This window comes from Eulemur rufifrons, chromosome 18 (assembly GCF_041146395.1).
Source record: "Eulemur rufifrons isolate Redbay chromosome 18, OSU_ERuf_1, whole genome shotgun sequence".
NCBI classification, from domain to species: Eukaryota; Metazoa; Chordata; class Mammalia; order Primates; family Lemuridae; genus Eulemur; species Eulemur rufifrons.
The window spans coordinates 27,059,031-27,085,302 of NC_091000.1; the positions used below are offsets into that span (position 1 = coordinate 27,059,031).

The window sequence follows — 26,272 nt, forward strand, 5'->3', positions numbered from 1 at the left end:
ATTCCTTATTTAATAAATGGTGCTGGGAAAACTGGATAGCCACATGTAGAAGACTAAAACAGGACACACAGCTCTCACCCCTCACAAAAATCAAATCACAGTGGATAACAGACTTAAACCTTAGGTAGGAAACTATTAGAATTCTAGAAGAAAACATAGGAAAGACTCTTACAGACATTGGCCTAGGCAAAGAATTTATGAAGAAGACCCCTAAGGCAATCTCAGCAACAACAAAAATAAATAAATGGGACCTGATCAAATTAAAAAGCTTCTGCATAGCCAAAGAAACAGTCACGAGAGTAAACAGGCAACCTACAGAATGGGAAAAAATTTTCGCATACTACACATCAGATAAAGGACTGATAGCAAGAATCTATTTAGAATTCAGGAAAATCAGTAAGAAAAAATCGAACAACCCTATCAAAAAGTGGGCAAAGGACATGAATAGAAATTTTCAAAAGATATAAAAATCGCTAACAAACATATGAAAAAGTGTTCAACATCTCTAATCATCAGGGAAATCCAAATCAAAACCACAATGAGATATCACTTAACTCCAGTGAGAATGGCCTTTATCAAAAAGTCCCAAAACAATACATGTTGGCGTGGATGCGGAGAGACAGGTACACTCATACACTGCTGGTGGGACTGTAAACTAGTGCAACCCCTGTGGAAAGCAATGTGGAGATACCTTAAACAGATTCAAGTAGACCTACCATTTGATCCAGCAATCCCATTATTGGGCATCTACCCAGAAGAACAAAAGTCATTCTATAAAAAAGACACCTGCACCCGAATGCTTATAGCAGCACAATTCACAATTGCAAAGATGTGGAAACAACCCAAATGCCCATCAATTCATGAATGGATTAGCAAAATGTGGTATATGTATACCATGGAATATTACTCAGCTCTTAGAAATAATGGCGATATGGCATCTCTTTGGTTCTCCTGGAGAGAGTTGGAATCCATTCTATTAAGTGAAGTATCCCAAGAATGGAAAAATAAGCACCACATGTACTCACCAGCAAACTGGTTTCCCTGAGTGCACATTTGAGAATAACACCAATTGGGTATCGGACAGAGGTCGGGGCTGGGGGGAAGGGATGGGTGTATACCTACTTGATGAGTGCGATGCGCACTGCCTGGCGAATGGGCACGCTTGAAGTTCTGACTGGGGGGGATGGGGTGGGGGGAGGGGAGGGGTACACACCTACATGAGGAGTGCGATGTGCACTGTCTAGGGAATGGACACACTTGAAGCTCAGACTCGGGGGGATGGGGAGGCATAGGCAATATATATAACCTGAACTTTTGTACCCCCATAATGAGCTTAAAAAAAAAATAAAAAGAAAAAAGATTGAACATATCTGTAAAGATGTTAAAGACAATGAAAGCAGCTATTTCCTTATAATATGCTAACATTTCAATATTTCCTAATCATAAAGTTTTCTGTTTTAATATTGCAACCAAATGACCTTCACCAAATGACCCTAAATAGATTAGTTACTTCAACTAGCCTGGCACCCTCCTTCATCACTTGTTTGAATAACAGCTTTAGAAAGTGGAACTCAGGCAAAAGTTAATGCTCTTACACATTTTTAAAAGCAGTTTTGTTCTATTCTCAAATGGCATATAGGTCACTTCTAACGATTACATTTTCCCCCAGCTAATTGCAAGGCTAAAATCTTGCCATCTCAGATTTGTATTCAACAACACTAAGTGTTTGGAAAGAGTACTCGAAAGGGATCAGGATTTTAACTTGTAAATATAGGCAGATTAATCCATCTCTATGGTTTCTTTACCTTTAAAATGAAAGGGTTGGAAATCCAATGGTTACTTCCCTTCTAATTCTAACATACCAGGCTTTTGTGATTTATTCTATCAAAGTCAACTTTACTGTGGGTTTAATTGTGACAATGAGTCTAATAAGCCAAGCTGAGTCAATGTGTGAATGGAAGAAGATAAGTAGGTAGAGAATGATTTGTGCACACAAGTAGTATGAAAATTTAAATAATTTTGAAATTCAGAGACATTACTACGTCCTTTGCTATCTCTCCCTGGGAGACTGACCATGACTATAGAATGTCAAGGAGGAGGGACAAATGGCATCCTGAGAATCCAACAGGAAATATGCTTTGGAGAAGATGGAACTTGTGATGCCTGTGAAAAACAGTGTGTGAGGGGAAGTCTACCCGGCCCTAGAAACGACTTTGCTCATAAAATCATGCATTCTAATCTTTAACCTCTTGCTTTGTGTTATATGACTATATATTATAAGCTTTAGTTTTTACATATTATGGCCTATTTAAGTGCTATGCCATAAACTTAATTTCATAAACTATTTTCCATACAGTATTGTATAGCTTAATATATAAAACAGTGGCCTTTGTATTCAATATTTTTCGATTACTGCATTCGCAATTAATATGCATCAGTATTGATTACTGTTAAGCTTTTGTCACAGATCTATCTGTTCCACTTCTATAATTTTAAGAAAGAGAATATAAGAAAAGGAAAGAAAGAAAATATAGCACACGAGTAAATAGTTATCCAGGAAAACCATCTGATTTAAAAAACTGTGAGGCTACCTCCTTAGAAAGCCAATTACACAAATATGATATGTTCTTGAAAAGGAACCCCCAATATTAGAGATTAGAAATGCCTAAATCTGAGACTGAGATAATTGCTGCTTCCCATGCAAAGTGTTTCAGAAAAGGGTGTCTTTACCTTATCATAACAGGTATCAAACCCAACACTTAAGCAGTGCAGAAGGAAAAAAACAGCTTTCCCATGTTCACAAATCCTGATCTGATAACCCCTATGAGGTTACAAATGAGCTAATGAAATGATGTTTAATAACAATAAAAAGCAAATGGTCTTTGCAGTGAATAAGTATCTAGTACAAGCAAGATATTGTCAAACACATCAGCATATTATTTCTAATTCTCATAAAAACTCTGCACGATGAGCATTAGAATACCCACTTAACAGTTGGGGAAAGAAATGATGCACTTTTGAAAGTTATTACTCCCTCTTTTCTTTAGGTAGGCAGCATAATATTATAAATAAATAAATGCAACCCTAACTGGATCATTTGGAACGTCTAATACTTGAAGACAGCAGACCTACCAGAGAAGATCCCTCTCATGTAGTTGCATCTATGGGCAATTATAGGCAATTCTCTATATGTCTATGCTTTTTTCAAATTTATTCTTATATTTTTAAAGACAGGCTCTCACTCTGTCGCTCAGGCTGGAGTGCAGTGGCTCGATCACAGCTCACTGCAGCCTTGAGCCCCTACACTCAAGTGATCCTCCTGCCTCAGCCTCCCGAGTATTGTCTATGCTCTTGAAAAAAATGAATCACATAGTAAAAGACTAATAGAAACCTCCCACACCACAGAGGTTTACAGACCATTTTATACCTTCTATGGGCATATATGATAAAAAATAGTAAATCAAATCAGGGATTCATCATCATACAATATCAATAAGCCCCTTAACAAGCATTATTAACATTTCTATTCCTCCCAATATACTCCGTATATCACAAGGCCCTGTTCTTAAGATGACCCCACTAAATTAGGTTCCACAGCCTGGATCTGACCCTAGCTTTTCAGATCTAATAACTAAGTTCCCACCTTGCAGGGTGCCAATTTGGAGTCATTTCCTCTGTTCACCCATTCAAACTTCTTACCATTTTCTGAGATAACTCAGGAAACTTTGGTCCTGCCTAATCTCATAATCATCATAGGATCTGGAAACTGGCCATGGTATCCCTTTCTTTTTATTCGTATCCTTGACACTTTTTCTTAAACGTCCCTGAGAATTGTTCTGTTTACATTTCTGCCCTTAGGCCATGCTCACATGGTGATACCCTCTCCTTGTCAAGCTAGGTATTGTATGTCATCTACAAGAATCATAGAACATGCTGGAGTTGAAGGGAAACTCAGAATTTGCTACTCTACCATTTCTTTTCTGTAGCTGATAAACCAGACTCAGAGAGGATAAAATATGTAGCTAAGGGCACAAAATTATTCCAAACAAGAGCCATTATACCAACATTATATAAAACAGCCTTAGCCACTTGACTCCAAGTTCAGAGCTATTTCCACAACATCAGTGTGAATATCACTGTGCCCACCAGGTCACTTGTCCCCCCAATCTGATGCTTATCCTATACTGGCATTGCTGTTTCCCTCTCCTCCTTACATCCACCTTTCACCTAGAATATCAAATGATTCAAAATATTTCCAAACTCTGACCCAGGATTTCTGTTTGACCTTAAACTCTAACTAAGGATTTCCTTTATCTTATTAGTACATGGCCACTTTTTCCTTTCCCCCTAATAACATAGGCCTGAAGTGTAGTGTATATTCACTAATCTAAAACTAGAGCCATAATATTTTAGAACTAGGAGCAAATTTAGGCAATGGTCTACCTATTTTTTCAACCTGAATATCTCAATGTCTGCCATCAAGTTAATCTTCCTCCCCCAGCGCTGTTTCCCATACACCAAAAACTTGCAACACATCCCCTATTCCATTGGCTACTGACTAGGATCCACAATTCTTGCAATGGAGGCTAAGGCTCGCCATATCCCATCATGCACATACTACTACCACCTTGAATTTGACTTCTCTTCACATCCTTTGCTTTAGCCAAAGCAGCCTACACATTTCCCCTGAAACCAAGACCTTGTGTATTTCTGACCTGAAACATCTTTGCTTCCTTGTTCTTCTTTTCTAGGTCCTACCCTTCCTGGCCATTAAACCACCTTGTATCCTCATGAAGCATTTCTGTTTTAATTTTCAAAGACCAATTGTCATGGTGGAAAGCATATAAACTGCAGAACAGGCAAACATGGATTATAATCCCAATCTTCTCATTAGCTAACTACATGGCCAGGAGAACTTACTTCACTTCTTCTGAGCTTCAGCTTTCTCCACTGCAGAATGGACATAATATACATTATATTATTAAAAATAATCTGAAATGCCACTTTTACCCTGTAATTCATCTACTAGTCAGATAACAAATACTGTTTATATTTTTAATAAAGGCCTCATATTTTAGGCAAAAATTCATTAAAACCATCTGGGGGTAAACTTGTGCTTGTATTCTCCTGTTTTGTACCAACTCAAAAGTTTCTTTTCCAGAAAAAGTGAAAATAAAATGTTAAAATGCAGGACACCAGACACTCAGATCAAGACCTTGTTTGTCAGATTTCATGAAGGAGTTTCTTGGTAAGATAATGAACATAAAAATAGGTGACTGCAGTGAAAGTACAAACAGACCATCCATGATATTAGCACAATCAGCCAACAGTGTGACAATGACAATATGGGTGTGGGCATACAAATATTTAGTTCAGGAGGAAAAAAAATCTGCTAACAAATTCTGATTATAATGTGTGAGCATATTGTCACCTTAGGGAGGTTAACAGACTATAAAATAAATAGCAATTCTCATCATCTTCTGAACCTTTTAACTACAAATAATTAGGCACTTTGCTGACGATGCAGAACAACTTTTCAAGATGATTAATAGGTCATGTGTGTAGAAAAGGCACCCCCCCTTCATAAAACAATTATGCTAATCCTCTAATTTTTTTCAAAGATTATAAAATATTCTAATCTTTGAAGAATATAGGTTTTGGTTGCAGACAGTGTTTGTATATTACTTGTCAAACTCATTAACATTTTTGAATTTCACATATTTTATCCTCACAACCCCCTGAGAACTATAATATAGGGATTATTATCCTCCATTTAAAAGTGGTAAACAAAGATTCAGAAGCAATTTAGAGGTCTGTCCAAGGTCAAACAGCTAGTTAAAAAGAGATGGTATTAGAATTTCGATTTCCTGAACCAGTGCTATTTTCAAAGACTCAGTAAGTAGATATTTTTATAGTTCATCAAAGTGAAGGAAATTTTTTCTTCACTGGGAAGTCTCAACTTCATTTGGTTCATTTTAGATGTTTATATTGGTAAGACAGTTTTAGCTTGTACCTGTACAAACTCAAAAGGTGCTCCTTGTCCTGAGCAGATTGATAAGCTGAGTCAATGTTTGACTGTGACTAGAACAAAATGATCAAAATGATTTCAGTGCATGGTGTGTGTGAATATAATAACCTGGATGCATCTTGTCTCTGCCCATAATGAACAACATTTGACATGATACTCTTTCAGTGAGAATCTCAAACAACATTGAATCTGCATAATTGCCCAAGCAGCAGTCCATGGACTAGATGTTAGTGGTCTAAAAAGATTTTTACCAAGTATGCCCCAGAATGTAAAACTTACTTATGAGCCACATTTGGGGCATAATCACTTAACTTTCATATACAGATATAGACAAGAGAATGAAGGTAACTTATGTACATAAGTAAAAATGTGGATGAAGGCAGCTACAAAAATGTGAATTCAAAAACAGGAGACAATCTTAATACTTAATTGAGGTTGACTTAATATGTCTGTTTATGGAAGGTATTTCTTTTCAGATAAGAAGCATTCTAAATTCTAACTGGAATCTCTGCTGTATATTATTTAATTCCTCATTTGAGTTGTACCTATTGCACTCTAAGACATTTGACCCCCAATACTTATGCCACCCGACCAACAATTTATCTAAGCTTGAAATGGTCATAGCAGTTAGCAGGCTGCTAATCAGTATAAGCAGATGAAAAATATTGGCAGTCCCATTCAAGGAAGTTATAGTCAGTGCCTCTTCTCATCTTATATGAATTATTGCTGTTTAAAGATATTATAAAGGAGATTTGTGCATCTGGTTTTAAAAACTAAATTAGATGATCTTCAGGGTGCCCTTTAATTTTGAAATTCTGTGATTCTATCATTCTACTCATCATACCACTTGTGATCTCTTTTTGGAGGGCTAGTTAAACGGAACAGAAACATAGGGTAAAATTAAGTCAACCACTGATATTGCCCCAAAGACATGAGTTTATTATTCTAGACTCAAAATATAAACTTCTAAGATTAAAGTTAGAATTTAGAAACAACTAATATGGAAGGAAGTAAAACATTCAAAAGCATTGCCTTTCAAATGTTGCCTCATAATGGGGTTGGAATCCTTAAAATCAAAAAAAAAAAAAACAAGAAAAAGCTAAATGGCTTCCACAAAGCACTTGAAGGATTAATATCTGTCTTCTTTGATTACTCCATGATAAAATATTATAATATAATCCTATAATTTCTGCACCACTTATTTGACACTTCAGCCTTACATGAACAAACTGTCTTTGAGCCAAATGTATTTTTTATGCATATGTGAAGCTGAGAAATGCAAGAATTTTGATCCCAAGGTACATCAACCACATGTTCCATTAGTGAGAAATTTTTAGACTGAACAAAAGCAAGGAAGAGCAATTTGGTGACCTTGTTTTATGAACATAAAATCCTCTCTTCTCTGTGACATCTGGCCAAATACCAACCTTTTTGTCTGCCTCAGTGGTTCAACCAGTTTAATTCTACTATTGTGAAACATTTAAAAATGGATTTACCAAGCTTTATGTATATTCCAGAAGAAAAGCACAAAATAGAATGATTCTAATTTAGGTGCTAATTATTTCAACAATTGAAGGAAAGCAGTGTCACATTTTAAGATAATTCTAACGATGCCTCATTGTTATTAATACAGAGATGCCTCATTTTGCCAAAGGGAGTATCTTTGTAAACTTGGATGTGAATTCAATTTCACAATTTAACTCTATTAAGAGACCTCATTCTTCAAGAGATTCATTTGGCAAAAACTTTTATAAATTAAATCTGTTTAACAATCCAGAGTGTTCTATATACATTTATTTGTACTGAAGTAACTTTCTATAAAAATTAGTTTACATATTTTAAAAACACGTATTACTTGAGTGTTTTAGAAACTCTGGAATTATTCTAAGAATGTAGACATCACCTTGTAATAAAAAATTACAAAATATATATATTGCTGTAATTTGCACATATATGGTCAAGACATTCTATGCTATTTTCTAGCAACTATTAAGTTAGAAATACTTAAAGCATATGAGTAGGAAGATTCATCTCTCTCAGAAAGCTGCATTCTTAAAATACCAAAAATTTAAGGTAGAAGACTTCAAATTAACTTTTAATCTTTCGTCATACAAGTTTGCTACAACCTATTTGGGCAAAATTTTTTTTTTTTTCATTCACCTGTATTTTTAATTAGGTTAACAGTTTTATGTGTCCTATAAGCAGCAGGTCTTATATAATGAGAAATTATTAATAATAGTCCATAAAATTAAAACACACATACTAGAATTTAAGAATTAAGAATTTAAGACTGCAAGATCTGAACTGAGTGCAAATAATGTGTATGTTTGTGAACCATTCATGGACCAATCTGATAGAACACACTGCCTTAAAGGTCTTTGGGCATTTTTCCCAGACCAAGTTTCTCTTCTAAGTTATCATTGGTACAAGGTGTGATGACTTTGAGGCATCAATTAATATAAATTGGAAGCAGGCAAAGTATTAATTAAACATGACACTCTGATTATTTAAACCTTCTATTAAAGTTGATTATTCAGAGTGTGTTGATAGCCTGTTCTTCAAAATGACTGATGATATCAAGCTTTACTGACTTCCTCTAAGTCTTGCATTTCCAAGTCTACAAAAGAGAAGGAATAAATGAAGTGAGAAGAACACTGGAACAAGTCTAATAGACAAACTGACTAATCTCAGACCCCCAAGGTCAAAGCAAAGCAATTCATTTCTCAGCTTTCATCAACACAAGACATGATTTATCAATCTAAGAGCAGGATTACAAACATTATACATCTCAATGATATGTTCTTTGCACTGTGTAACTTTTTGAACAATGACAGATTACATAGTCCCCACAAAAGTAATATCATAAAGCAAAACTCATTATATTTGCACAAGTACTTTAATTTTTTTTAAAAAAATATGTTTTATACATTAGCAATCATTATTACTACCTACGCCATTGGGGAATACAATAGCATTTTAAAATTCAGGTATTCTTTGGGATTTTATCACCTCAATGGTCTCAACTTTGGGCATTCATGTCCCTCAAAATACTATTCTTACCCTAATATATTCATTTGTGGAATCAGACACTATGCTGTAGGTAATTATTAAAGGCAATATTCTTATGCTATCATAAAAGTTCAATGGCAATTATTGTATTTGAAAGATTGCTACTTCCATAAGTCCAAAGCTACTCTTGGAGAAGAAAACATTGTAAGAAAGACGATGGGAAAATTTCTTAACATTATAAATGTAATCACATACAAAGGAATTTTGTCCAAGTTTCTCTCTCCCTTGTTACAACACTGAAAGAACTGCTCTATATGGCATGTTTATAATAGCAGCTAAGAAATTATTTTATAGAGTAATGTTAGGTAATTTGAAAGATTTCTTCAAATGAAATTACATGTAAAGGGTAGTCAATTGAGATCATGAAAACTTACTCTACATTCTATATATTTTTAATCATAGTATTATTTTCACTGATCTAAATTAATTAACATCTTTTCCATTAGGTCACAATTTTAGGAAAATTTTATTGCCTAGGTGGAGGAGGATAGTTAAAGGTGTTATATCTTCAGCTGATGATTCATTTCACCAGCTGCCAGAAAGTTGTATGTTGCAACACACCTGGACACATGCACCCATGACTGATTGGGAAACACATTTATATTGGCACGTCACAAAGGAGATGGAATCATAATTATTCTCCCTTGTAACTAAAGGTATTTTGGAGCTGTATCTACCTACAAAATAATGCAAATTTCACATCTGGACTAGGTCCACATAATTTTACCATCTGTTCTTGATATTCAACCATAAATATTTCCCAAAGCATTCTCTGTGTTTAAAAAATAAAATTCACTTTTAAATGACATAACATTGCAGGAGATGTCACTTTTAAAAGTAAGACAATAACTAAGTTACTCAAAACTCTGAGTTGCTTTGGTTGATAAATACATAATACAATATTAACCTTTACTGTACATTAAGGGGATTTTGTATATTTCTCATATTTTAATTTTGAAAAAATAAATGTGTTGGCTAAGTTTTACACAAACTCCTCCATGTAAAAATTGAATATCTACGTACCTTGTGTGAAAGAATAAAAAGGCATCAGAGGTTTCATTTTTCTTAAGTCTTAGGAGTTAGTCATTACACTGACCTCAAAAATTTAGAGGTTCTTAATCTCTTCTGAGCATTTCATTAGTTTAAGAGCTTAAAATAATTCACCAAATTAAAAGTATTCTAGATATATTTAATGAACTATGCAGAATTGTGATTTTCAGAAATTGAAAATATTTCATCCAATATAACTAGTGATAGTAATCTTTGTTTTAATTAGTTATTTTTAAATTATTGTAAAACCCATATCTTATGTTTTCCCCTTTAAAGGGCAAGTTTATTTTTTTCTAAATATAAAAATTCTATGAAATCTGTACACAGGAATAAGAGAAAAGATTTTTTGAGTAAGGCCTCAAAGTACAAGCAACAAAAGCAAAAATAGATAAATGGCATTACATCAAACTAAAAAGCTTCTGCACAGCGAACAATAGACTGAAGAGACAACCTACAGAATGAGAAATAAACACGTGCAAACTATGCATCTGACAGATTAATAACAAGAATACATAAAAACTCAAACAGCAAAAAAATAATAATCTGAAAAATGGGAAAATAATCTGAATAGACATTTCCCAAAAGAAGACATATAGATGGCCAACAGGTATTTTAAAAAAAAATACTCAACATCTCCAAGCATCAGGGAAATGCAAATCAAAACCACAATGAGATATCATCTCACCCCAGTTAAAATGGCTTGTACCAAAAAGACAAAAAATAACAGATGCTGGCAAGGATATGGAGAAAGGGAAGCTCTCATATGCTGTTGGTAGGAATATAAATTAATACAGCCATTATGAAAAATAGAATGGAGGTTCCTCAAAACACTAAAAATAGAACTATTATATGACCCAGCAATCCCACTGCTGAGTACACATCTAAAAGAAAGGAAATTAGTATACTAAAGAAATATCTGTACTCCCATGTCTATCACAGCACTAGTCACAATAGCCGGGATATGGAATCAAACCAAGTGCCTATGGACAGATGAATGGATAAAGAAAATATGGTACATACATATAATAGAGTATTATTCAGCCACAAAAAAGAATGAAATTCTGTCATTTGCAGCAGCATGGGGTGAGCCTGGAAGACATTAGGTTAAGTGAAACAAGCCAGACACGGAAAGACAAATATCTCATGCCTTCACTCCATGTGTGGGAGCTTAAAGTGTTGATTTCATGGAGGTAGAGAATAGAATGGTTGTTACCAGAAGCTGGGAAGGGTGAGGAGAGGCGGATGAAGAGAGGTTGGTTAATGAGTACAAAAATACAGTTAGATAGGAGGATAAATTCTAGTGTTCAATAACACAGCAGGGTGAATGCAGTTATCAATAATTTATTGCATATTTAAAAATAGCTAGAAGAGAGGATTTGGAATGTTCTTAACACACAAAAAAAATTGACAAATATCTGAAGTGATGGATGTCTCAATTACCCTGATTTGATCATTACACATTGTATGCATGCATCAAAATATCACATGTACCCCCCAAAATGTTTTATGTATCAAAAAAGAATAATAGAGATCCAAAAATGCATATTCAACTTCAGAACTGAAAGTTTAGAGAGTAGGCTTCAAGATGGTGTAAAAGAATTTTTCATATGTCTTTCAAAAGCACTGAAGAAAAATAATTGCTTGGACTATTGAACCTAAAAAACATTATGTGAGTAACATTTTACCTTGCTCTAAAACAAGGATATAACTGTAATAGTAACAATGACAACAATTATGTAGAGATTTAAAAATGATAGCAACTAATCTAAGCACTTTATACATATTAATTCATCAACACAACCCAATGAGGTACATACTATTATTTCCACGTTTTGAGGTGAGGAAATTTCTTTGCAACAGAAAAAAAAAAAAAAACTGAATGAATCATTACCATCACTGGTCCTTAGTATTTATATGTACTGAATCTCGGACATTATCAATGTGCGAAACTAAGGCCCTTAAATTTAAAAAAGAGAGAGAGAGAAAGAGTCCATAACTGGTATGCTACTCTGCTGGGACATATCAGAAATTTAGGCTGGAGTAATAATGACATAAATAGTTCAAAGATAAGCTTAATATATGCAAACACAGTAAAACAAAAACTATGTTCAAACTTTTAAATAACATTAAAAGATAATGTGAACTATATCTATGTCACTGATGTACCATATAATAAATGTCCACAAACCGACAATTTGCCATTTTTGTAAGAAGTATACGCTTCTATTAGATTCTAGTAACTGGTTTCTGTAAAATGTTTTTAGAGTTAAAAAACACAGTCACAATCCATAGTAACTTCTTTTACATAATAGAAATTCAATAAATATTTCATATAAAATCTAGTAAGAGCTATCTTTTCTCTATGTTGCCACTTATATACTAATTATTCTCAAAAACTAAAAAGATAGGTCAACCTGGTCTGCCCAGTGTACCTGTGGCCTCAAGGCCACATGTGACTCTCCAGATCCCCTTATTAATATTAATAATGCATTAATATTAATAAAGGGATTATTAATTAATAACAGATTATTATTAATAAAAGGATTTGTTCTATGAAGTTTGGATTCAGTCAAAAGGCCACACTCAAGGATTCAAAAGGCCACATGTGGCCCCAAGGCCACAGGTTCCCCACCCTTAGACCATAGCTTATCATTTCCAAGTAATGCTAGAAAGAACTAGTTCCTGGTAAATATGTGTTCTCTACCTATAATTCCAGTTATAAATATGACAATACTGTCATAAATTGGTCATATTTCTTAATAAAACAGTTTGTCACATGTTTAAATTACATATTGATTTGCATAGCAGTTGAATCTGATGCCATGAAACATCATTTTAACCTCAATTGCTGGCTTATGTGTTCTAAACTCTGACATCCCTGGTACTTGGCCAGATCTAATTGGTTTATTATCTCCCAAGATACCTAGTGCCAGAATATCTTAGTCTATCTTAATTGGAATTGTCAACCCTTAGGCGTATTCTCTGATGTCCAGGCTATTTCCTACTGACTCACCTTTGTTCCTACTGTCCCTTTTCCTAGAAATCAGTGTGTGTTTGTTCGTGTGTATGAATGTGTCTCTTTCTCTCTCTCTTCTCATTACCTAAGGAACATTAACTTATCATTTCAGACACTATGGAAGCAACATCACCCTGGTTAGAGTTAAGTATTTCCCACTTTCCTCTTTGCCAAATGGGGTAAATAATCTATTATGGTATCAATTACACTGTTACATTGGTTTGGTTAAACATTTGACTCATTGACTGGACAATAAAATACTTGAAGACAAGTCTCACTGATCATGTAGGCTGTTCCTAGCACAATGGTTGGAACACAGCATATATTCATTAAAAATGAAATGAATTAAACAACTATAAAATTTAGTCTACATTTTACAGTACGGTTCTTAGATATTCCCTCTTTTGTCCATGATTTTTTTTTTTTGCTGTTTTTCTGCATGAAGTCAATGTTTATACACAAATCATAAAAATAATTCATTTTCTAAGTGAGTACATTTTAGAAACACTATGTAAATCATCATCAAATCATCTAACTATAAAACTGTTACCTAGGAAGAAAGAGTAAAAACAATCTCAGCTATTAAAATTTACAACTTCCTATCACATTCCCCAGGTATTTCTAGGCTTTCATAACTAATTGTCCATTAATTACATTACTCTCTTTAATTGCATAGTTATGAAAAAAGTTTACATGAATTTTTAGAAACAATCAACTTTTTTAGTTTAAGCTATGCTGCGTGTAGCTGAAAGTCTATGTTAAGTTATATGTATGTGTTTATATGAGATAGGTTACCTAAAATATAACTTTATTCTTTCCTGCTTTCAGGTTATGAGGCACTTTAATATGAATGTAGAATATACAATTAAGTTATTTGTATATAATTCATGATAAAATCAAATAAATTTTATCTGCCTAAGAGAACTATAATGGTTATGATGATGATGAAGTTGACTAGTGCACACTGAATTCCTTCTTCAGGTCTATTTTTTCAACTATGTAATCTTAAACTTTATTCTTCACAAAAATTTCAGAGTAAATATGGCTACTTACTTTTCAGGGTTTTCTACTTCTTCAGTAACAAAATTGAGGTAGAACCTAAAATATATAAATAATAAATAATTTACATACTATTTTAATATATTTTACTATTGTTGTCCAGCATTTCAAATTTTAAGTATTTAAAACTGAACTAAGAATTATGAAAACTTCATAAAAAATACTTTTAGTAAGATGAAAATATCCAACAGCCAAAAATTCCCACAAATTTTTTGATGAAACCCTATTTGTGAAGTGCTTATCATACATCAGATACTGGCGATATACAAGTGAAAAGTCCATAGTCTCGGTCCACAAGAAGCTCATGGTTTACAGGATGGCCTACGTAGAGTGTGATGCAGTGTAGAAGCATTGCTGGAGCAAGGATGTGGGAGCCAGAGGACAGGTCTAGCCCAATCTTGTAGGTCAAAGAAGGTTTTCTAGAGGAGGCATCTTCCAACTCGAGACTTCAAGAATTGCTTAGCCACCTTGACCCCTGGTGAGGTGGTGTGAGGACATTCCAGACTAAGCATAGCACATGAGCACAGAAGTGTGGCCGAGAGGCTATGCACGGGGATATGAGAAACAAGTTCAATGTTCTGCGGTACCAGTGTGGCAGAGGGAGTGGGAACAGAATTTAAGTACAAGATGACCTTTCAATCCTGGGAATCCAAGTATTAGTGGTGGAGACAAGTCAATCAAAACTTATGGGGCAATACAAGTGTCACAGAAACATTTCTCAGCTTTAGGAAACCACTATTGGCTTCTTAGACAGTATAAATATAGTACACAAGTAGGAACTGAAAATGGTATAAATAATAATGTATTGTACATTTCAAAATTGCTAAGAGAGTAAATTTCAAATGTTCTCACCATGAAAAAATGATGTTTTTGAGATGAATATATTAATTAATTTGATTTAATTTTTCTATTTTATGTTCATAAATGACTCTGTACCCCATAAATATATACAGATGCTCCTTGGCTTACAATTTGGAGCTATGTCCTGAAAAACCCATCATAAGTAGAAAATATCTTAAGTCAAAAATGCACTTAATATACAAATAAACCTATCAGGTTGAAAAATCATTAAGTTTGTCCATCAAAAGTCAGGGACCATCTGTACAACTATAGTTTATCAATTTACAATTAAAAATAAAAAATTTTAAAAAGATAGTAAATTCTCAATTCATACTTCTTCCTTCCAGTTTGCTGTTTTCCAGTAAGCATCCCAAATAACCTCAATTTACAAGACTATGAAGTTACCATTTTCTTTTTTTGTATATTTAGGCAGTTAAGGCACATTGTTCGTCATCATACCACAAGCTGACAACTAAAGATCAGAAAATTTTGAAAATTTCCAAAGTCCAAAACACTTTTCTGAATCTCTTATATGACAAGAAGCATTCTAGGCATGCAATATTTCACTTTCAAGTTTACAGAATTGCAAGCATTACCCTAAAGTCAGTCCCTAGAGAAATTCACATTCCTTTCCTTCACTTTGTGACTAATCCCACCCAGGAATGCCTACGGCCTTGCATCCTTGATTTTGCTTTCTAGCCTAAAGGGACAGCTGGAGATCCCTTAAAGCACTCATAGTTCTTTCTTTTTTTTTTTTTTTTTTTTTTTGAGACAGAGTCTCACTCTGTTGCCCGGGCTAGAGTGAGTGCCGTGGCGTCAGTCTAGCTCACAGCAACCTCAAACTCCTGGGCTTAAGCGATCCTACTGCCTCAGCCTCCCGAGTAGCTGGGACTACAGGCATGCGCCACCATGCCCGGCTAATTTTTTGTATATATATATTTTAGTTGTCCATATAATTTCTTTCTATTTTTAGTAGAGACGAGGTCTCGCTCTTGCTCAGGCTGGTCTCGAACTCCTGACCTCGAGCGATCCACCCGCCTCGGCCTCCCAGAGTGCTAGGATTACAGGCGTGAGCCACCGCGCCCGGCCCATAGTTCTTTCTTAATGTTCCACGATGTCAGCTTGAGTCAGATTCCACCCTCAGAAAAAGCATATATAGATGACTGGATCATGAAAATGGAAAAAAAAAAACCTAAGAGATCATTATAGAAAGAGCTAGACATATTAAGACAAAGACTTTTCTACCTCTTCATCTTGTAGGTTTAAGAAATTTTTATAAAATAAAAAAAGACATATTTTCAGTATTCTCTTCTGTTATCTTAATAATCTTTAGAAAGTAAAGATAACCTGTTACATAGGTATGCAGGAGCTTAGGTGCATAGGTACAAATTCTCTAAAGCCTAAAATCAAATGCTTAGAATATTCGCCTAGCAGCCCTTAATATACTTAAGTATCTCACAACCTAAGTCAAGGATGAGGAAACCTGTCTTGCTCCATATTTATAAAAACCCCATCTAAATTCACAAGTAGGCAGCTGAGGTTCTAAGTTAAGGTGTCTACAACTTTAAGGACTATATTTTGAGTACAAACAATTGAAAACCTGAGAGAACAGGAACAACAAAGGTGATCTAAAAAGTTAGCAGCCAGGGATGTTTTTAATGACTAGAAAGTAAGTTTCTAAAAATAGAGTTTGTGTCTATACCAGGAAAACAAGCAACAATCAGTACGTATATCTGGAATATGCACTCCAAGAGGGATTTGATGTGTTTGTCATAAGCCTGAGCCAACAGGAAGAAAAAATAAAACCACACACCAAAAAACAAAGACACAAAAGAAAAAAATCCCACACACTAAGAAATATTTCTGTGCTTCTTATGTCAAAAATAGCCAATTTCTTCTGACCAGTTGTTTTAGAAAGTGTTCTTTTCCGACAATGTTAAAGCAAGAAAGGAAATATTTATGAAAAAGAAACACATTTTCAAATATTTGCCATAGCTCCAGAGAACAGAGAAAAGGAAAGGGCTGGGGGTAGGGGGGCAGTAGGAAGGAGAAAGCTTTTTATTTTAGTCCAAACATTCATATCCTGTGGGAAATCCACCTTTATGCTCTCCTAGTCTCCAGAAATTAGTCCATAGTATTCTCTTTGGTTTACATCTCTTCATGGCCTCTAGACAATGTTCACAAGATCTATTGTTCCAGCTTTTCCATGATTGTGCATAAAAGGCACTGCCATGCCAGCAATACATTCCGATACCCAACTAGGTGAATTATTTTAAAAAGAAGCTTATTCTTTAGATTAGATTTGACACAATGGTACAAAATAATCCCAGCAGGTGCTTTAGAAAGACTAAATCCATTGAGGATAGGATTTAAAAAGAAGAAAAAAGATACTGAAAAACTATTTTCTATCCCCAAATTAAAAAAAAAAAAAAAGTCACACCAAGCAATATTTAGCTTTGGATCAGGATATGGGACTGAAATTGGTTGGGCTCCCCAGGGCCACAAGAGAGACTGGCAGATGTATTTCTCTGAATGTGGACATTGGCAATAATATTACAGTTGTCCTGACCCAACTCCGTGACCTGGCTGGGTTAATGATTTCTTTTCTCCTAATCATGTTTCTGTGAAGCAGTTTTTTTCATTCTAGAAAGGTTCTTTGCTTCTCAGAAACAAAAGCCTGCTCTATTCCGATTCCTCAAGGTTTGGTGGTGTCTTTTCCCTACGCAAGCAGAGCGAGGTCTCCAGAATAGCAATGGTCTTGCTGCTTTTATTCAGGCTCACAGGCTGGGCAGTAAGTTCTGATGACAATAGCTGCTTTGCTCTGTCTTAATCATTTACAATACCATCACCTTTTTTTTTTTTTTTTTTTTGGCCAAATATTATCATAGCAACAGCATAGGGAGTGGTGTGGCTCATTTGCAGTTCCCCACTGATAATTCTACAACTGAGTCTTGTAATTATATTATGAAGGACAGACAGAGGCCAGAAAGGCAAGGATCACAACTGGAAAGTGAATAAATGCCCCTCTCTTTGGGAATTCTTTTAGTCTCCATCTTGTTCCATTTACATCCAGATAATAACTTTTCTTCTGGAACTCCAAACCAACAGACTATTTTTTTTTTTTTCTAAACACGGCTTCCTTTTTCTAAGACTGATGACCATAGATTAACAGCCAGATTATTTCTACCTCTTCACAAAGCAGCATTCAGGTAGCATAACCACCTGCTATAGAAGCACGGTTACTTATCTGTCCCCTACATAAGCCACTTGTATCAGATAACATTCCATTTAAAATCCTGGACTTATTTTCCAATACTGTGATTGAACCCTCAGGGATATAGGAAATGAACAGTTTCTTGTTCTTTAGCATAGGGAGTAGACATGAGGATTATATGGGTAAAAGTATAAAAATAGTTCATGCCCACCCCTTAGGCCCTATACAAAGAGTAACATTTGAGGTTCAGCATCAACTAAATCAAATATTAATAAGATAATTCAACTTAAAAAACATCTTTATACATGGAGAAATACATCAGCCCTCAAAAACCTACAGAAATGGAGAAAATTTGCTCTACATGAAGCAGGTGACCTGAATTTTCAGTTCTGGGTGGTGGAAAAGTGGGGAGGGTAAAAGAATTAAGGTTCCGTGGGAACAGATGCATGATACGCACAGGCAAAAGAACTTCATTCAACAGAATTAATCAAATCTCCCTTGTGACTATGTCCACATTCCACATTCCTGATTGCCTATTGCTCAGTTCCCAACACTTGGCGATAGCTGAAAGCTTTTGCTACCTCCTCACTTTGCTCTGTCGTCTCCTGGTGACTCTCCCAGTGGCTTGGCTGCAGCCCCAGGGCGCAGAGCTCTGATCCAGGCTGAATAACCATAGAACAGTTGATTCTGTTCTAACCCTGTGATCATGCTCAGTTCTTTTCTCTGCCCAGCGCCACATTGTGCTTTGGACAAAAGTAAAAAGACTTCAAAAATAACTGAGTGATTCAAAACTAATGCTTACACACAATGACTATAAAAATATTCCTGGAATATACAAATGCTTTTCACTGATCTCCTTAGTGCTACAATCTTCTAACAATCTTCAAACATATTTTGCTTCAAAGGCCATGTTAAGATTTTAAGTTCCTGTACTCTCTTAATTCTCCTCCAATGGTATATTTTCATAATTCAGTGAGATTAATGGGGTAAACACTCCATTTATTTTGAAATATATCTTTACATTCCATGCATTAGCTGGAAGGTAAGATCCTAAATACTAGAGAAACAAAAGGATATTATATTTGTGTTGGAAATGCATTTACATAAGTTTTGAACTAATGTAGTTTCCCGATATTTTTAGGCTCATAGAACATTCTCACAGCTAAAGCTATGTAACTATTAATTTTGTAAATAATGTAAAAAGAAACACTGCTATTATTTACTCCAAACCAATGAAATTTATTCTTACTATAATGATTTTGATGTTTAAATAATGTTTTTATACTTAGTGGGTTTTCTTGCAACTGTCACTTCAACTAAATTTTACTAGGTAAATAAAATGTATTTAGAAAAAAATCCCACTCTTCTCCATGATTATAGTTTTTCAAATACCTGAAAAAAGCAAGGCATATATACAAAGTTGAAATGCCTTAGCCAGAAGAGTAAGTATTACAGATGGACATGCACCAAAGAAAATTTATCCATGACACCATGATTTTAATCATCTTCGCTGTATATTTTTCTTTTCAGATGTTGGGGAAATTTTAAGGAACTTGTAAGGTCCTTTAAAATGTAACAGCATGTCTAGTACAGTTGATTTCATTATATTGGTTTTTCTTTCACTGCCTTTAGAGTTATCATTTTACCTCCTGGGAATATCTTACTTATTTCCATATCTAAGTTATTTTTCTTTCTCATGGGAAGGTGGAAAAATTGATCAATCACTATTTGTTAATACCCTTGGAGCTTTAGCTGAAAGGCCCTTTGACAAGCAAGGCACTATTCTTTGGTACCTCATGGTGCTATTACTTCCTTAGTAATTCAGACTGGCTCCTGAGACTCAGCATTTTTTTTTGTGACATGAGGCTAAATCTAGTAGTCACCTTTACTAGAAACCTGTTATGTTTAAGTCATATGCATAGTAATCAGCCTGGTGAAGGGGATCACACCATATTTCTTAATTTAAGTAGATCATAGCACATTGGATCATGGTTTCTCACATTTGCCTAGCACTTTGCTTGGTACTTAAAAAAAGTACCAAGCACAGTGCTTGAAGGAATTAATGCACTATACAAACCACCAGGTCTGGAGATATCAACTTACCAGCCAGCATATGCATACATTCCATAATAAAAAGCTAGGGGCAACCCCATAATACTGGCATCTCTTCCTGAAAAGGCATCTTTAAAGTGCTGTGTTTGACCTGCAATCAGAATAAGAAGATTTTAGGGTTTTTCAAAGAATGGGTTATTATTTTCTCTTTAACCACAAACATGGGGAAGGGATTGTGAACCACACCATTTCAGGTCTAGATTTCTTACTCTCTGCTCATGACCAACTTTATCTATTAATACTGTACCTATTCCAGAGGAGTCCAAAAAATATATTGGTCACTTCTAATACTATTTCACACTTCTCTTTTAGTAAAGTTATAGCAAAGATGAAAATGGCATTTAAAAAAAAAACCCCTTGTTTGAGTGTGCCTCTACTGTGACCATCAGAGAAGACTAAAAAATCTTCTGTAATCCATAGTCTTTAGGAATGTGATAGAATTATCAAAGATAATGCACTGCTTGGATGCAAAGAAATATCCAAGAGTCTCTCCTAAGGAGGAGGTGGCAAGAAACCTCAGAACCACTTCCCCACATCATTTAACTTTCTGCTTTCTGTTTATCAGATGTAGTTCAGTAGATACCTACCTCCTAGAACAGGGGTTGGAAAACACTGAGGACCACATCTGCCACCCCAACCTGCTAGCCTCTCATATAAATACTCTTGTAAATAAAGTTTTATTGGAACATAACAAGGCCCATTCACTTAAGTATTGTCCATGGCTGGTTTCACCCTATAACAGCAGAGTTGAGTAATTTCAACAGAGACCTTATAACTCACAAAGTTAAAAATATTCACTCTCTGGTCCTTTACAGAAGTCCACTGACCCTGCGACCTTGTCCTAGAGAATGGCATGGTTTCCTTCTAGAAACATCAAAAAGATATTTATACTGAATTCAAGATAAATAGGTTTCAAAATGTTGTATCAATATGTGGATTGAATGCTTTTATTCATCACATATTAATATTTCTCTATTTTGTGAACACAGTGGACCTTTTTCTTGCATATCTTTTGGATAGTTTAAAAAGTTAGAAATTCAGATTTACTTTGGTCAATTAATAGTCAAACTTAAGCATAAAAAAGGCTTTTATTTCCCAACGAAACAAGCAATGAGATTACCCAAATGGGGTATGTATTAATAACTTTGTTTTAAAATAGATCTTTATGTAATTAAATGAAAGGGGTACAGGAGGTGGCTGAAGTATTTGAGACACTCTATCTTCACAGTCAAATCTTAGTTGTTGCTTGCATCATCCAGGAACAACATATATTGATGATAACATGTATGAATATGAAGACCAAAAATGGAGAATGTTGAGTTATACACTAGACCATTTTTCCCTCAAAGTAAACAATTCTCAAACATAGGTCATTTTTTTTTTTTGTTAAGACAGAGTCTCACTTTGTTGCCCAGGCTAGAGTGAGTGCCGTGGCGTCAGCTTAGCTCACAGCAACCTCAGACTCCTGGGTTTAAGCGATCCTACTGCCTCAGCCTCCCGAGTAGCTGGGACTACAGGCATGCGCCACTATGCCCGGCTAATTTTTTCTATATAGATTTTTAGTTTCCATATAATTTCTTTTTATTTTTAGTAGAGACGGGGTCTCGCTCTTGCTCAGGCTGGTCTCCAACTCCTGACCTCGAGCGATCCACCCGCCTCGGCCTCCCAGAGTGCTAGGATTACAGGCGTGAGCCACCGCGCCCGGCCAAACATAGGTCATTTTTAAAATAGTAGCATGAATTCAGAAATCCCCATTTTACTAAAACATTTCTGTGTACTGATAGGAGAAAAATATAAATACTGAAATTCAGATAAAAACATCTATTGAATATTCTTTTTTCATGATTTGTGGTCTCTCTGGCATAAAGGGGGAATATTTCTAAGAATGTAGCACCAAATAATTAATAAGAAAAATCAAACTCTGTAAACACTGAGTCACAAGCACTGATCTTCAAAAGTGCTATTTTGAAAGTATCACAAAAGAGAAGCATTTTATTTCTAAACTTCAGCAATATTTTGCCTGCATAACAGAGGTCTCAGGAAGACCAAGGTCATAATACTCAAAGGGAAGTTCAACAAATACTTATAACTGAATACAACTATGTTCTGGGTCTGATTAGAGTGGAAATAAATGCACAATCTCTGTTAGCAAAGTCTTTGTCTTCCTAGAGTTTCAGATTGATGTAAAAAAATATGTGATCACATTAGAGATAAAGAAAAGCACAATTTTATAGTAATGGAGTAAATATATCTGCTAAGAATGATCTCTAAAATATTAAAATTTACATTAAATATGGTAATTTTTCCATTAGGTGACATCATGAAGAAGGTTGGTCACTTTAAGAATTGACATCATAATTATTAACTAACGTATCCCTCTATTGTAACTGCCAAACAGAATTCAAGAGATACATCATGATCCCTGCCCTTGAGAGATTTGCAATACGATACTTGGGGAACCAAACTTTAACTTTTGAGCATATACAAGTATGTAGCAAAAATTGACTATAATGCTCCTTAGGGTCTTATACCAAAAAGAAAAAGAAAGAGAAAATAAATCTTAATTTCAAGGGATCGTATATCATCTTTTCGAATCTAAACTAGAACAAAGGAGGGCCAATGACCTAGAGATTCTGCACTCCTTACAGAAGACTAAAGATTTAGCCCAAAGAAAGAAAGCACCAACAAAACATGTTTGCCTACATCCCAAATGAATACAGAATATGAGCAGGCCAGCTCTGTGGAGGCCAAGGTGAATTAGAAGAACAAACCCATGTCTTCTCTTCACTGCAAGCTCTGGTGCTCAAAATCTCCATTGTGTTTATTTTGAGTTGGCTGAGGTTGCTGGATTTGATAAAAGCATTTCCGCCAGCAGGGCTCTAAGATCTCCCACTAGGCTTATTAAACGGGCAACAGCATCTCCCTTTCCCAGCTACAGAGTGACTGATCTTTCAATGTTTGTTATTGTTTAATGCCTCTACCAACAGCGATGATTTTGCTGAACTTTGGCATTTCCTTTTGCCTTGTGTAATTCTTCTCCCGCAACGTCATGAAATTTCTCTATAAATTCCCTTTCTTGGAACAGACAATATCAATGCAAACACTAAATATTTAGCATGGCCAAGTTATATGTCACTCCTTTTTTCTCATGTTCCTGTCACAATTTTTTTCTCATGTTCCTGTTTATTGCCTACTATTATGGCCATTGCTAATTAAAAATTTCATGTGGACCTCCTTCTCTTCCAACAATTTCCACTGAATCCAAGCAATGGCAAGGGCCTTCTTCACCAAAACAACTGAAACTGTAAATTTCACCACTGAACTTCTTTTTTTATTATACAGTAAACTTTATAAAGCAAATAATCTCAGAAGATGTTACATTTCTGAAGAAATGCAAAATTTACATTAAAATGATGCAGCAATAAAAATTAATTTTTTGCAACTATTTTTATTGTCATATTAATATTTAGTTTTTAGGACTGCTGTTCCCATATCTGACTCCTCTTCTAAGAATACCACTCTCAAGGTAAAAGAAATGATAACGAGAAAGCAAAAAAAAAAAAAAATACTATTGATCATCTTTTATTATTTTCCATATATCTTTTTTGTTTTAATCTTTCTTACTATTATTAGACAATTTTAAAGTAAAAATAAAAGGACATATTTATCTGTAGTTACAACTAAATGGCAGATTTGTTTTTTCCACTTGGAGTTTTCACTGCAAACAGTTTGCACTGAGAGAATTTACTGATGCTTTATTTTGTTGCTTGGCCCAGTCTTAATCCTCTTGCTGCCATTCAACTGTAAATACCAACTCACCCACAATGGAGCAGCCTTTCAAATCAATTAGATGACAGTATAGAATTTAAGTTCCACAAGCAGAGACTAATTAAGGATTCTGCTAATACAAGCAAAAGTTAGTGTTAAAAGAGACCAAAAGCAGATAATGTGTTTTAAAAAGCATTTACTTTTCAGTCCATACCTTTAATTAGCTGCATAACTCCAGGGACTATAATTATCAGAATTGCTGTGAGCTTGCAAAAGGTTAGGAGAATCTGGATCCGGGCACTCCAGCTGACACTCATGCTGTTTAGGACCATCACCGTAGCTGCAAAGGAATAGATGCAGTTACAAAAGGTGACTCCTCAATGTCATGAAGTCATTTCAGGTCCTTGTTCCTCAAAGTGTAATCTATGAATCAGCAGTGTTGGCATTACCTAGAAGTGCTTTAGAAATGCAGACTCTCAGGCCCTGCCCCAGACTTAAGAAATGCAAATCTACTCTTCAGCAAGCTCTCCAGGAGATTTTTATGGACATTATTAAAGTTTGAGAAGCTTAAATAAAACCTTTGGACAATAAAAATTCCTCTCTTTTTCTTTGTGTATGTCAATAAGAGTGGGCATATATTGCAGTACTCTAATAATCATATCAAAAATCTTCTAACCAAACCCTGAAGTCATCACAGCATGCAATCAGATTGCTGATATTGACTCTTTAGCTTGCTATGGCAACTATTTCCTAGCTCACGCCTGCCAATGTGAATCACACTCAAGAAGGGGCAAGAAGAAGAGAAGTTGGCTAAAATCTTATTCTTCATTCTCAGGACTAGCCTTAGCCAGCATTTTTTTTTTTGGTTTTCCTCTCCACGTTCCAATTAACACATTAAGCAGTGACTTTCAATCTATCATATACATATAGGTTTCCAAAACATGTTTTGGGGCTTGAGTAAAATATCATAAAGTGATGAGCCCAAAAGAGTTCCTCCCAAACTAGGATGCACACCGGGTTCAAAGCCAGTAGAATTTCCCATTCTTAATGATGCTCTCTACAGTTTCCCAAGCAATAATCACTATCCACTCTCCCCACCTTCTGGACCTATGAAAATCTAGAGGATAGAACAAGAGCTATTTATCCCTGTACTGCCAGTATTCAGCTCCATGCCTGGCCCAGGTAGATTATTAACACATTTTTTGTTGAATGAATGAATGAACTGGATCTTCAGTTAGAAATTCTAAGACACAGGTTAATGTTGGTGCTCTAAGACCTTCCTTTTCTACTCTGCTGGAATGTCTGAGGTTAGTCTAGACAGTGGATTTCAACTTTATGCTCTTTCCAAAACCCATGTTTATAGTTAACAACAACAAAAAAGCTACTTCATTCCTGACACTTGCAGTTATTATGTACAAGCTTTATTTTTATAAAGGCATATTCCCCTAAACAAATATCAAAAGTGTAGAAAGATATTTCTCAGAGGATGAAACAAAACACAGAATTCTCACAATTCAAGTTGCAATTGGAAATTTTCCTATGTACAATAATAAGAGTTATCTTCATAGTTGCCATTGCCTGATACAATCACTAGCTCATTTCAGAATCAGTGCAATTAGTGCAATTATCAACCCATAATGTATAATGGCAAAAATTTTTAAATAACATAGACCCCTAAAGGAAGGCTAATTAAGGCATGTTCTTTTAATGGTTTACATGCAGCTATTTAAAATTATGGTGGAATTAAATATTTATTACAAGAAAGGGTATCCATGTATATTAGTAATACAGGAAGTTACAGAGAGATGGATTGATAGAGATAGAAAGAAAAAAAGAACTGCAAGAATATTTATCAAAACATTAATAGCAGGTATCCATAGATGATAGAACACCAAATAATTTTTAAATTTTTGTATTTATTTTTCTTAATTATTTTAACAAATTTTAGAATGAACATGTAGCATTTTGGTGACAATAGTTAACAACACTGAATTGTATACTTGAAATGTACTTAAATATTCTCATCACAAAACAGAGCCAAAAAGAAAAGTGGGGGTAACTAGGTGAGTTGTTTGATGTGTGAATCAAGTGAAAACTCGATTGTTTTCACAAAATA

The 26,272-nt window shown here is 34.9% G+C and overlaps 1 protein-coding gene across 1 annotated transcript in view; it reads right to left on the reverse strand.

Moving 5' to 3' along the window:
• Window positions 1–26,272, reverse strand: part of SLC7A11 (solute carrier family 7 member 11) — a 221,106-nt gene that overhangs the window by 178,943 nt on the left and 15,891 nt on the right. The window contains exons 4-6 of the mRNA XM_069493252.1: window positions 24,371–24,496; window positions 20,380–20,479; window positions 14,217–14,261 (exon numbers count right to left, since the gene is read on the reverse strand). Coding sequence (XP_069349353.1) covers window positions 14,217–14,261; window positions 20,380–20,479; window positions 24,371–24,496 — 271 coding nt within the window. The remainder of the gene's footprint in view (window positions 1–14,216; window positions 14,262–20,379; window positions 20,480–24,370; window positions 24,497–26,272) is intronic.